The sequence below is a fragment of the Haliotis cracherodii genome, unplaced genomic scaffold, assembly GCF_022045235.1.
Source record: "Haliotis cracherodii isolate W230 unplaced genomic scaffold, xgHalCrac1.p SCAF_4, whole genome shotgun sequence".
Taxonomy (NCBI): domain Eukaryota; kingdom Metazoa; phylum Mollusca; class Gastropoda; order Lepetellida; family Haliotidae; genus Haliotis; species Haliotis cracherodii.
Window position 1 is genome coordinate 55,460,582 of NW_027266297.1, and position 13,071 is coordinate 55,473,652.

General features: G+C 38.7%; 1 protein-coding gene and 1 pseudogene across 1 annotated transcript; one reads left to right on the forward strand and one right to left on the reverse strand.

Annotated features, from left to right (window-relative positions):
* Positions 1–213: 213 nt before the first annotated feature.
* On the forward strand, positions 214–4,585 carry LOC139479764 (uncharacterized). Its single transcript, XM_071262621.1, has 4 exons — positions 214–576; positions 988–1,218; positions 1,549–1,690; positions 3,629–4,585. Exons 1-4 carry the CDS (start codon positions 287–289, stop codon positions 4,427–4,429), a joined length of 1,464 nt encoding a protein of 487 aa, XP_071118722.1. The 5' UTR covers positions 214–286; the 3' UTR covers positions 4,430–4,585.
* On the reverse strand, positions 3,266–5,932 carry LOC139479763 (uncharacterized; annotated as a pseudogene).
* Positions 5,933–13,071: the final 7,139 nt, after the last annotated feature.

Genomic DNA, 13,071 nt, shown 5'->3' on the forward strand with positions numbered 1-13,071 from the left:
ATATTCGTGAACAATCATGCAGTCACCTTCTCTGACATTTCTCAATGTATACTGAAACGCCGAGACCAAGAATAAAGGACGCTTATGTGTGTTTTCGTGCTAGGGAATTCCCAGGGGTTTCCCCAGGAATGTGGAAGTAGTCCGTCAGTGTTTACGTCATTTAAAGAACACGGTCTCGTGAAAAACGTATGAACGTCAAATTGACCTCTCCGTATGGCACCTTAAGCCACGCCTTCAAAGAGGTCACGACCTTTCCGCCACTTCCTTAGACAAACTTATAAACAACATGGCTGCCTCTTGTCAAACTCGGAGAGCTTCGTTGGCGGATTTACAGGCTGATTTGTCGACTTCTTTTATGAAACAGGTGTCATTTTCAATGAAAAGTAAACAGCAAGGGTTTAAGTTTTTTAGTGAGGTGTACTTCCATTCAGTAAGCATGACTTACGGAGAGAATGACACCATCGTCAGTAGTGCCAAGTGCTATCGCAGTATGAAGAAAAACGAGCCGCCCCATGCTGTTCATGTTGACATCAAGCCTGAAGAAATTTCCTATGCCTATTGTTCATGTCAAGCAGGGTAAGTTGACCGTTGACAACCAGGTTTGTCTCATTACTGTTGACAAGATGCATTATCCCGTAATATTTATTGTTGATACAAACGTATCATGTTCCCTAATTTCGTGATACATTCGTTCAATATACTGAGGCTAACAGGATAATAGTTACATCCAGAGGTAATGATCATGATAATAAATTTATGTAAAGACATTTCACTCAAATCTCCTGACGAAAGAAAAGTTATTGTGTGTTAATTTACAGTACTGGACTCCATACCAAAAACACCTTATCACCTGTTAAAAAAAGATCAATATTAACATCTGATATATTTGTCAAATATGCAACTAACTTTTTAATGTTTTATTTGTATGGATTATAAAAACTTGCAATTTAATTTAGCATCAATTTTGAATTTCACTAAATTTTTCAGAACTAGTGGATCATGTTCCCATGTCATTGGATTCATCATAGCACTGCAGCAATGGCAGTTGATGGGTTTCACTGAGGTTCCATCAAAGCTGTCCAGTACATCACTTCCAGAACAGTGGAGCAAACCTCGGTGTACCAAAGTTGAAGCAGGCGATGTACCACATTTAGTTTTTGTCAACCCCAAACCAGACAGGAAAAAGAAACCAGTTACTAATACATTGACAGAATGCAGGTACTTGATTTATACTGATTTATTTCATGAATTATGCTTTCCTTATTTCACTCAAAGCAAACAAATGTATACATAAAGTTCACTGGTATCACATGTATCATAAACATTAACATAACTAAATATACATTGATATAAACTAAATGATAATCATCATGTTCAATGGAAATAGATGCCATAATTATCATGTTTATCACTCTTAAATGTATTACATTTCAACAAGACACATTTGAATTCATCAACAGGATAAACTTCAACAAGGAAGTGAGCTTTCACGTTTTCACAATAAGTTCTCTGGATTAAGAAAGTGAGATAGACAATTACATTTTACAGAAATGTACGGGTCGAGGAAGCAGATGTTGAACATCTTCAAGGCCTAAAACACCTTCCCATTGGATACCTCGTCTGCAACCCCTCTAAAACTGTGCACACTCATGTGGGACCAGTCCCTGTTGGCAGTGGCTTGTCAACGCATGTAAGTTTAGCAATGGTTTTAGTGTTTGTTAGAATTTGACCACAGCCTTTACCTGCCAAGCATGTTGTAACTCAATGGGAAATGACTGGATATATCCAACCTTAACATGTTTGTTAAGGGGTAGCCACCGTAGATATTGAGGATGCTATTATAGTGAAACTCCTAATACAGCAATTCAGAATTTTGTACAGTAATTTTACTCTATATCATTATTACTGGAGGATGTTTTTCACATGGTGTGACCATTATCAAGGTCCCATTGTACACTGTCATGTTTTAACACTATAGTAACAGTAAGACATGGTAAATAGGGCTAAAGCTACATGTTTATAAGCTCAGGTCAAATCAGGGACAATATCCTATCTAGCAAAGAAAAGCTGGAATTAAGATTACTTCATGTGTTTGGGCGAAAGGAAGTTTGGATTAAAATCACTTCATGTAATTGAATAGGTGACAGGTCACATAAAATTATTGTTCAAGTGGTTCAGTTTTGACAAAAGTATTATCATGATTATGTTTGAATTCAATATGGTACTGTTATTATTATGTAAATGATGTAATTTTACATTGCTACCTGTGAATCTGACCTTTGGCCCAAGCTCAAACAATGCTAACAAACATGTGACAGCAGAACCTTGGTATGCAGTACAAACACAAATTTAGCCTGATAACATGATAGGTCTAAAAAGAATTTTGCAGTGTTGCAAAAACAACTACATGTACTGTGTCTCAATTTACTTCTTTCTGATACAAGGAGGCATGAAATTTGTCAGAAAAGAGCAAACATACCAAATTTGATCAATTGAAGACAACATTGATAGCTGGATGCGGCCACTGAGAATCTTGAAACTTTTGATTCTGCGTATAGCTCTTTCGACATGTACTCTGTGCCCAGCAATCTTCTGAGTGAAGGTGACATCTTTTTGGCTCATCTGTACACCAGACTTAGCAAATGGTGGTATATTCAGTCGAAGCCCTGTTTTCTCTACTTCTGCTTCAATATCAAACCCCTTATCTGCCATAATTCCATCTCCCTCCTCCAGATAACCAATCTCAATAAGATCAATCAGTGTTGACTGAAAACCTGACTGCTTAAATATTTCTTTGTCTGACATTGCCCCTGAGAACAGCATAGAAATAAAAATAACTGAGCCTCTCGGATCTACAGCCACTAATGCCTTCAATGTGTTAGTGGACTTGTAATTGCTGTATGTTTGAGTTTGGGTATTTAGTGAAGATGGTTTTTCAATTCTAATTTCTGTGCAGTCAACAATAGGAAATGTACTTGGAAAATCTTTCCTATAGTCCTCTGGCATCCTTTCATACAAGACATCTCTGTGGGGCCAGATGCTTACCTCACCAAACCTGAGAAACATGTAATTTATCCAGGAATTGAAGATAACCCCTGCAACTTGCTGAGTAATTGCAAATCTAAAAGCCAAATCCTGCAAGTGAAAATTATTCCTCAGTTTGCAAAGCGTCAAAAACAACTGATTTTCAAGGGAAAGTTTCCTAATTTTGGACAATTTTCCTTTCCCAAGATACCTAAGAGGACATGATTGAGGATCTGGAACTAAATACCTATATATGGCAATGAAGGTTTCTTTGTTAAAGCCTGTGTAGTACTTAATAAGCTTAGCATCTTCCAATATAACATCAATCGAAAAAGTAAATGTTTTTTGCTTTTTTAGATGTTCACATTCCTCTTCAGTATCTTTCAGCTTTCTCAAGACATCTATAAGCTCCAAACTGCATGTTGACAGATCTCTCTTCAGGCTCTCATTCTCTGCAATAAGTGCTATCATATCCATTGGGTCGATCCCTGAAACATTTAAAAGTAAAAGGAAATCAATTCTGCCAAATACAAATTGATGTTATAATGTAATGACAAATAAACATTGTTAATTTGATCTCATGTCAGTTTGCTTTTTATTTCAGGCAAAGTTTTTTGAGACTGAGCCAATAAAATCTGTTGGCACTAGATGTGGCAATCTAGCTTTTCCCCAGGACGCCACAGTGACCCTTGGAGCAGAGTACCACATCGAGGATATGACACAGGAGCAATGTGAACAGTTAGAGCAACTAACAAGGGACCAGACCAACAGTCAGATGTGGTTTCAAGCCAGGAAACACAGGCTGACAGCATCCACATTTGGGATCATACTCAAAAGAAAAACCATCACAGAAAAGTTCATCAACAATATCATAAATGAAAAGGCTTTCACATCTGCTGCAACCAGCTATGGCAAAAGTAATGAAAGACAAGCTATTGAAAAATACATTAAGCAGTCAGGTAATCATGTTCATGATTGTGGTCTTGTAGTGAACAGAAAGTTTCCATTTCTAGGAGCTACACCAGATGGGAAGGTGTGTGAAGATGGTATTACAGGCATCATAGAAGTAAAATGTCCATACTCAGCCCGAGACATGTCCATCAGTGATGCCTGCTGTTTATTGCCAAAGTTCTGCTTGCAAAATACAGATGGGATAATTTCAATCAAGAAAGCTCCCCATAATCATGAATATTTTTATCAAGTTCAAGGACAACTCATGATTTCAGGTGCTGCCTTTTGTGACTTTGTTGTTTTCACAAAAAAAGACCTGTTCATACAAAGAATTTTTCCTCTTCCTGTGTTTATGCAACAAATGTTGGATGAATTGAGTGCTTTTTACTTTCAGCATGTTAAACCAGTACTGTGTTTGCCAAGTTCTCAGAATGTGTGTACACTTACAGCATGAGTCAGTCTGACAATCTGTTGTCACGTTTGAACTTGTATGAACAGCAGTGGCAGAAGGTAAAGATGGGTTGTCAGATTTAGCTATCTTTTCTGTTGGCTCCAATCTGCAATAATATTTGAAACTATAAACTTTTACAAAGTTACTATTGATTGTTGTTTGAGAAGATAAAATTAATCCAATATCAAATATTTGTGTGTCTGTTATTTGAGTTCATACAGTATAATGTGCATGAGTGTCATATAACAATGTTTAATAGCAAAAGAGGATAAAGTGTGACCCATATAGGTGCTGACTGGATGCATACATTACCTTATCAAACAATTTCACATCATACTGGGTGTTAATGAGACACTCAACACATCTAATAAATTTCCTCATGTGCTATCTCAACTTGTATTACCTTCCAATCTCTCCAACTTTTTGGCTAACACTGAATTTTCACATTAGCCAATATCGTTATCAAACTTTTATTAAATGAACAAACAATTTAAAGAACAAAAGCCATACCTACCTACCCTATTTATTGTTTGTTCCATGCAGAACTCATTTATTTTTATTTCATCCAAATTAACAACATACATTTCCCCTGGGCAGTATTCATTACAAGATCAGAAAATCTTATTACGAACTTATGTGAACAAGATGGAACAACTGAATCAACTGTAGAAATTTTACAAAGTATTTGATCATGTCAATTGATAAACAAATTGTAAAAAACCAATCAATGGCTTCTTACAGTGTACACAAACCTCTGAGTTCCATCATCAGTGGGCTTTCTTTTTGTAGGGGGCTTCCTACTCAGTCCAGCCTTGTCAAAGTGATTGGCAGGTAATGGGTCTGGATGTTGCTCACTTGGAAAATTGTTGACGAAGTGCTGAAAATCAAATTTAACATAAAAACCTCTATTATGTGGATAAACCGATGTATAATGTATATAAACACAATGAATTCAAAAGTTTTCAATAAGTTTGTGAAATCTTTATATACATAGATCTTTATACATCTGTTCGACGATTACCAACCCAGCTAATTTATATTCACTACTTGGCCAATGGTAATAGGAAAACTGATCGCTGCCAAACAAAACTTAATGACGTATCCAACTATAAAATTGATTAAATGTACGGGAAATGTACCTTTGTGCAAACATATCTATTGCAGTTGATGTTTGACGGATTGAGCTGATTATGCGGTCGCCCACAAAGTTTTATCCACCGTAGGCACTTCTCGTAGTCAGTCTTCGGTTTTGGAAACGGTATGAACTTGACACCGCCTTCAAGTCGTTCAGGATACCTGTCATCACTATTGCACAGACCGTGACTGCACCTCTTTACCATTTTTTTCTGGATATGTTGGCCGATAGAACGATTGCGTAAAGCGCGCCGGCCCAACTTAGACAAGCTTGTTTGTCTAAGGAAGTGACTGCAGTCAAAGTATGCGTGCGCAGACTGTCAGAGCGACTCGCTGATTGGTCAAGTCAGCTGTCAATAAAATTCGACGGAGAGGTCAATTGTGTCGTTCATACACTTATGAACGTCAATTTCACGGTCATGTGACCAACCTCTCGTCCAATGGAAAAGCCGTATATCGTGTAAACTTCAAATTAAAAAATTATATATCATTAAATTTCGTTTAATGAAAATGGCTAAACCTTTCAAAGCTTTTCTATTTCTTGTTGACATCAAATCTATTAGTTTCTGTCTCTTGGCTTTAGCAGACCTACGAAAGATAGCGGATCTAACAGCAATTCGTGTTTCAACCGAGCCCAGGCTGGAGCATGGTCTTGACATTCCAGTCTGCTTTTTCATTTCCATGAATATCGATGTGAGATGGGTGCCGTCAACGCTGTTGACCTTGGTACGATAGTTTTGTGTATTCGTATAGAATATTGCTGACGATGTTTGGCCTGGAGTTTCAGTTTCTGTCGCTGATTGCATGAAGTACACTTAGCAAGCCTGACAGGATGACTGCCTTTAGGGCTTTACTTCCGGTAGTTCCGGTATGATTTTGAGTGCAAGATGAACTGCCTCCATTTCAGCAGTGAATACTGACTGACCATCAGGCAGGCGAACCGAATGTGCTTGGGGTTTGGAGCTGTGGATATGCATCCCGTAAACAGCACTGTTGTTGATACGATTCTTGGATTCATCTGTGTATATATGGGCCCAGCTGTCCCATGTAGTTTGAATTTTCGTAATAGCTACTGATCGTAGTAGGGTTTTCATTTTTAGTGACTTCTGATGTTAAAATAGTGTCAACTTTGGGAAGGTTGTTTTTAAGTCCAGGGAGGGTGTCACCTAGACTAACCTCTAGTTTCTGAAATGAACATATTTTACAGAAAAAAAGTTGTTAAATTATATTCATGAAATAGAAGGAGCGAGGACACTTTCTTCATTTCCTGATATTGCAGTAATCTAGACTTGCCAAACATTATAGACTTACATGGGCTGTATTGCATATATTTGTTTCAAGGTCTGTATGACAGACTAGGTCTAACCCTTTGTAGTGATTTTCTGGTGGCTGAATGTTATTACAATTGTAACTTCGGATATGAGTTCACGTAATGATATACAAGATGAATTCAGTGAGGGATTTTTCCTAGCTAGGGTTTCATCACGGGTTTTTTTGTCTTGACCGCAAACGTATGGGTTGTAATGGAAACAACTTGTCAACAAATAATAAATATTATGTTACTAACACAAGAAGATATAACTATGGTTCTCATCTATTTACATATCATACAGATCTTGTGGGATAGTCAGTTTAGTTTGTTGTTTACTACTATGTTGAGAGCATGATTATCAGAATTCTGTAAGAAATGATGGATCAATGAATTAACACCTGTTATTGCTCAAAACACACTTTATAAGATGCTGAAAATACCGTTTTTCATGGAGGTTTTCCGTCGTGACAATTCGTCTTTTAGTTGAAGACTCAACATATGTTGATATTCTAAACTAATAATCACTACAAAATATGTGCTAGTTAAAAATATTCAGTTGTAAACCATAGGGATGGGTATATATTTGATGTTTAAAGTGCATCTCAATATTTCCCAGTACACAAGGTCGTATTGCGATGTCACGATATATTGTATAATTTTTAATTTTTAATCCAGCAGCAATCTGATACATCAAGGTATGAACTGAAGTTCACAAATGGAACAAAACAAGATGCTGGTACAACATATAATGTTTACTCATTCAATAAATAAATTTTCAAAACAGTCGCACAAAGGTCGCCGAGGAGGTTGGTTACTCCAAGGTGGCTCAAAGGAGGCAGAAGGGTGGCACAAGCATTGCCGTTGTTGCAAAATGAATTAAGGCACAGTGGTCGCCCAATGGTCGCCAGGTAATAGATGTGTTCTGCTGAAATATTTTCCTGTCAATCTGGGCGATGCTTCCCTTGTGCCTCCTTTGGGCGACCAACAGCGTGCATTGAACGATGACTGTGGCGACCGCCGTGCCTCCATTCGGCGACCACGGCAACCCTTGAGATACCATGACAATGCTTCTGCCTCCTTTGAGCTACCTGACATGCAGAAGCCCTAAGTATTTTTATTTAATTTTTTTATTGGTATTTTATTCCAGGTATGCATAAACATATACAATGATATAAGATCACAATGTACAATGGGCTAATAGTAAGGCAAAGTTCCTCAGCCTGCCTACAACTAGAGGGCTTAATTGTACCTGCAGTGTTTCATTTTGGTTGCAGACACTGAACAACTCGAGCAGATACTGCTGAACAACTGCTGGAGCAGTTACATAGAAACATGATTTTCGGGGTTTAAGCAACCAATGAGCATCCTGGCCAGTTTTTGATCGCTGAAAAGTGGCACAAAGGTCGCAGGCCTGTGAAAAAGGGGCCTTTAGCTTGGTTCCTTCTCTACATGTCACTATATGACGCAGCGCTCATTGATCAGGGAACCGGTTGGACCGTCGCTTATATCATTAAAAAGGGGGGGTTATTGCCCTTTGGAACGAAAAGATCGCCAAAAAAGAACGCGAAAACGAATGGTTAGAAAGGTTTTTGCACTTTCATGAATACTATTGCAATGTGTACGTCACGGGGTGACCATGCATGTATCGATACCGGGCGCTCTATGGTGTCGGTCCAAATGTAAACATTGACACATATTTCGTGTCAGCTCGCTGTTATGACGAAATCGTAGATACAAATTTAAACAAAATATATCGTGAGATCACAGGTTTCGGATGCCATACGTTTTCGGACGGCCGTGTTTATCGCTATTACTCGCGATATAACGGGGGCTTTAGCATCACACAGACATTGTAAATACTCAGATGTTGGCTTGTTTGTAAGAGAAAATTGTCTTTCATAAGTGAATGAGATGTTTTACAGTTGTTAAAACGTGTATAACTTAGGAAAAAACTACGAATGAAGACATTGTGCAGAGCTACAGATAAAGAGCGTATTTGCGTGAACCCACCACCCCCGAATAAAAATAATAACCCAATTACTTTCAATTAACTTGCATACAGAAACGTATGCATTAAATGAAAAACTCAAATGTATAAAAACAGCACGTGTAAATACCCAAGGAACCTTTTTCAGCATGCGTAGTAAGTAGATAATTTCCAAAACACAATTACGAGCTAATTTACTTTCCGAGCCAGGCCTGTCTATTTAGAACATTTCTATACATCTAAAACATTTTTTTAATATTCTTTTTAATCTTAAAATGTTCACTAATTTTGGGAAAACCCAATAGAGTGATGAATAGGTGAGTGAAAAATTATTGGTTACCCAATGAAAAATGTAATAACCCAATTATAATAGAAACCCTTGATAAAAAAAACTCAATTGCTCAAAAAGTTTTCTGGAGCTCTGATCTTGGGATCATGTTTTCAGACATCATACGGTTTCAGAAGGCCATGTTTATCCCAATTACTCGCGCTATAACGTGGGGTATGGCGTCACACAGACATTGAAAATACTCAGATGATGGCTTAATTGCATTTAAGACAAAGAGATATATTGAATTATTGCGTGGCCAATGTATTTCACATCTTAAAAGTTTAATTTAAAATAAATACTAAATGGATTGTGATCTGTGTGACGTTTTGTCAGTCAACTTTAATAGAGACATGCAGAAGCCTTAAGTATTTTTATTTAATTTTTTTATTGGTATTTTATTCCAGGTATGCATAAACATATACAATGATATAAGATCACAATGTACAATGGGCTAATAGTAAGGCAAAGTTCATACCAAAGTCAGTATAATAGACAATAGAGACAAAATGTCACTGGTGTAGTCTCTTTAAGGACACACAGGAGATGAGTCAATATAGATCTATACAATGGTTGCTTTCATTGGTTAGTGTTTACAACAGAAGAAGCTTAACAATTACCTTTGTATAAAGTATAAAAGAAAAAGCAATGAATTTAACAATGTTATTTGCATTGATATTTTCCCTTTGTAACAATTCTAACCTAGAACTATCTGTGAATGGTTTGACAACTGTTGTCAGAAGATAGAGAACATCAATTCGTTTTTCAGAATATCCAAACAACACATTTTTCGTATGAAGTGCAATGTATATTCCAGTTTTTATTTCTATCCAGTTCAATTGTTGTTTCCTTATATCATGTGTCTTCTTGCATTCATAAGAGAACTGAGTAAGTCTTTCAATCTACGAGTTACAGATAGAATTCATATCATTGTCTGCATATGACATCTTGAAAAGTAGTGATTTAGTTGGCAGGATTGTATCTAAGATAGAATATGGAAATTATGTTTATAGCTTCCCATTCCAAACTGTTTGTTTCACATATCAAATCATCTTCCCATTTTGTTTTGATGGGGGTATAGTCTCGTTTACTTTATAGTGAAGATCTTCTACATCCTTTATAGCTTCTGATTATTTCCTGCAAGTTGTATGGTAACAGTGGTGTTTCTAGCTTATTTTCTATTTCTATTTGAAAGGTTTTGCATTAATGTTGTATTGCATGCAAGACGCACTTGTACTCAAGAAAATTTGTTTTACACTTGTCCATGAAAAGTTCCTGAAGATGGTGAAAAGAAGATGGCTTTCCGTCTTAGAAGCGCTAATTTATCTCCTCAGCTTGGATCTATGGGTAATCCTATACTCCACTCACAAATTGTCCTTCTCGACTTTGATAAATCTTCCCGAATATTTATTTATAACAGTAGTTAAAAAGAATCCTGCTAATTCTATCGATACAAAATAATAATACAGCTGTCCACTCCACCCACCACTTACGGAATAGGCCACTGCCAGCCTGGATATACTTACCACATTATATATAGTTTCAACTTCCCCTGCATTATTCCTGAATGCATTTACTGCTGGTTTTGGACTAAAAGACAAAGCGGTGAGCAGTCTATCTGCAAACCAGTTGTGTGATAATACCCTCAGGGGGCACGGGTGGCCCAGTTGTCTAAGGCGCCGCGATTCGCTGTGCAGAGTTGCGTCCCTTGGGCACGCCAGAAACCTATGATTGTGGGTTCGAATCCTGGTTCGCCCCGATTATGTTTCTAGGTTTGTCAGCACCATACCCATGCTCGTGGGTTTCACCGAAGTGGTAAACGTCTGAAACCTGCATCACTTCGGGCTTTCCTCCCACATTAAGCTGACACGCCGCGATATAACTGGAATACTGTTAAAAGCGGCGTTAAACCCAACTCACTCGCTCACACACTGATAATACCCTCAAATAGCTGCCATGTGACCCAGAAGTGGTGAAGTCACACAAGAGCACATTGCTGCTTTGTCACTCAAAACAACTAGACGTGTTTGTGATGATAAGCCTCTACAGAATTTCAGCATTTTTTGCATGTTGTTTTCACTTGATATTGTTGTGTTGTTTATGGTTTGTGCCTTTGGTCTTACCCATTTGTTATTTGTAATAAATTCACAATTGTTTGTGGCTCTCAGTCACAGTAATTACAGACATAATTTTGTTCCAACATGCCATTTTAAATTTGCCACACCCTATTGGAAATTCATTCATCTGAAATTTCATCCTTAAAACTGATGAGTTTTTGAGTTATAAATATTTTCCCGTTGTCTGCTTGCATGATTTGTGAATATGACTTTGCTTAAATTACTGATTTATGCCTTGTTATATTAGCCACTACAGGCACGCTAGGTTAAGGAACTATCCCCAGCATACCAGATGGCACCACATCCGCTCCTACCAGCATCTGTTATGGATCCTAACTGACCATCGTCTTTTGCCAGGGATACTGTCTCTCTCAACTAAAAAACACTCCATTGATGTCCACGCCCATAGCAAAAGCCTACAACCCCAGTCAACACCAACTCTTATGTGACAATACAAATATTCTGCTCCACAAGGTGGCCATCAAGATTGTTCACGACCCGGCCCGACGTTTGGGATTTTACTCCCCCATTTTTCTGGTCCCCAAGAAGGATTTAGACAAACTTTGCATGATTCACAATCTTGCCGTATTCAGCCAATGCTACCTGGAATGTCCACCATATTTACAAATGATCACACCAAGGCTGCTCAGGACCAGATCAAAGCCTATTATTCCCTGAACAGCCTCGGCATCCAGGATAAGTATCTTCATGTGCCTATCCAAGTAACAGGCGGTTCATCAGGTTCATCTTCTATGATATCCATTACCAGTGGCAGTCCTCCCATTTGGCATTTCCACAGCCCCATGGCTATTTACACAGATCACCAAGCCAGTAATCTGATGCCTTTTCCATCAGCTGGAGTGTATTATCAACAAGTCCCAAGTCCGATCCCACTCTGTCCTTCCATGTCCAATTTATTGGAGGTCTGTTTCTGACCGACCGGGACCTCCTTAAAGGTCTCAGGGACAGGCAGCTCTTCAATAATCTGACACTCCGCCAGTGGCAAGTGCTGTTGAGCTTACTAACTATGGCACAGACCTGACATCCAGGGCACGTCTCCAGCTGCCCCCGATCCAACAGTTCCTTGCCCACTTCATCAGGCGCCAGACTTAGTCTGTCTCCATCGTCCTCCACCTGCAACCTTATCTCTGCTGGTGGATAGTGGAGTTGAATGTCTCAGGCGTCGTCTCATTGACCGCTCTAAAACTAACTCTCCAATTGTTTGTCAACGCTTCCATGCAAGCGTGGGAAGCTCATCGGGAGGCACAGATGACCTCAGGGCTATGGTCAGGAGAACAGTGTCACTGCCACAGCAACAATCTGGAATTGGAACCTCTAATTCTGGCTGTGGCGCATTGGCAGGCCATCTTCTGACAAACCAAGTTAACTATCAGCCATGGACAACGTAGTGTGGTTTCTTGCAATCAGGGGACCCTACACTCCTCCTCACTGATGATGTTCCACTTCTTCTGGCTGTTAGAGCATCTCGACCTGCACTTTCTTGTCCAACACATTTTTGGGTGCTGAAACGGACATTGTGGCTCCCACAGAATGGAAGTCACACCCCAAGTGGTGCCATGATCTGCCAACAGATCGACCACATCAACTTGTTTGCCACCAGTCAGAACTTCCAATTGCAGACCTATATCTTCACCAGTTCGGGACCAACAAGCGTGGGCGGTCAACGCCCTCAGCGTTCCCTCAGAATGACTAAAAGCATACACTTTTCTGCCACCTGTCCTCCTTCCCAAGGTTCTCCTAAAGATC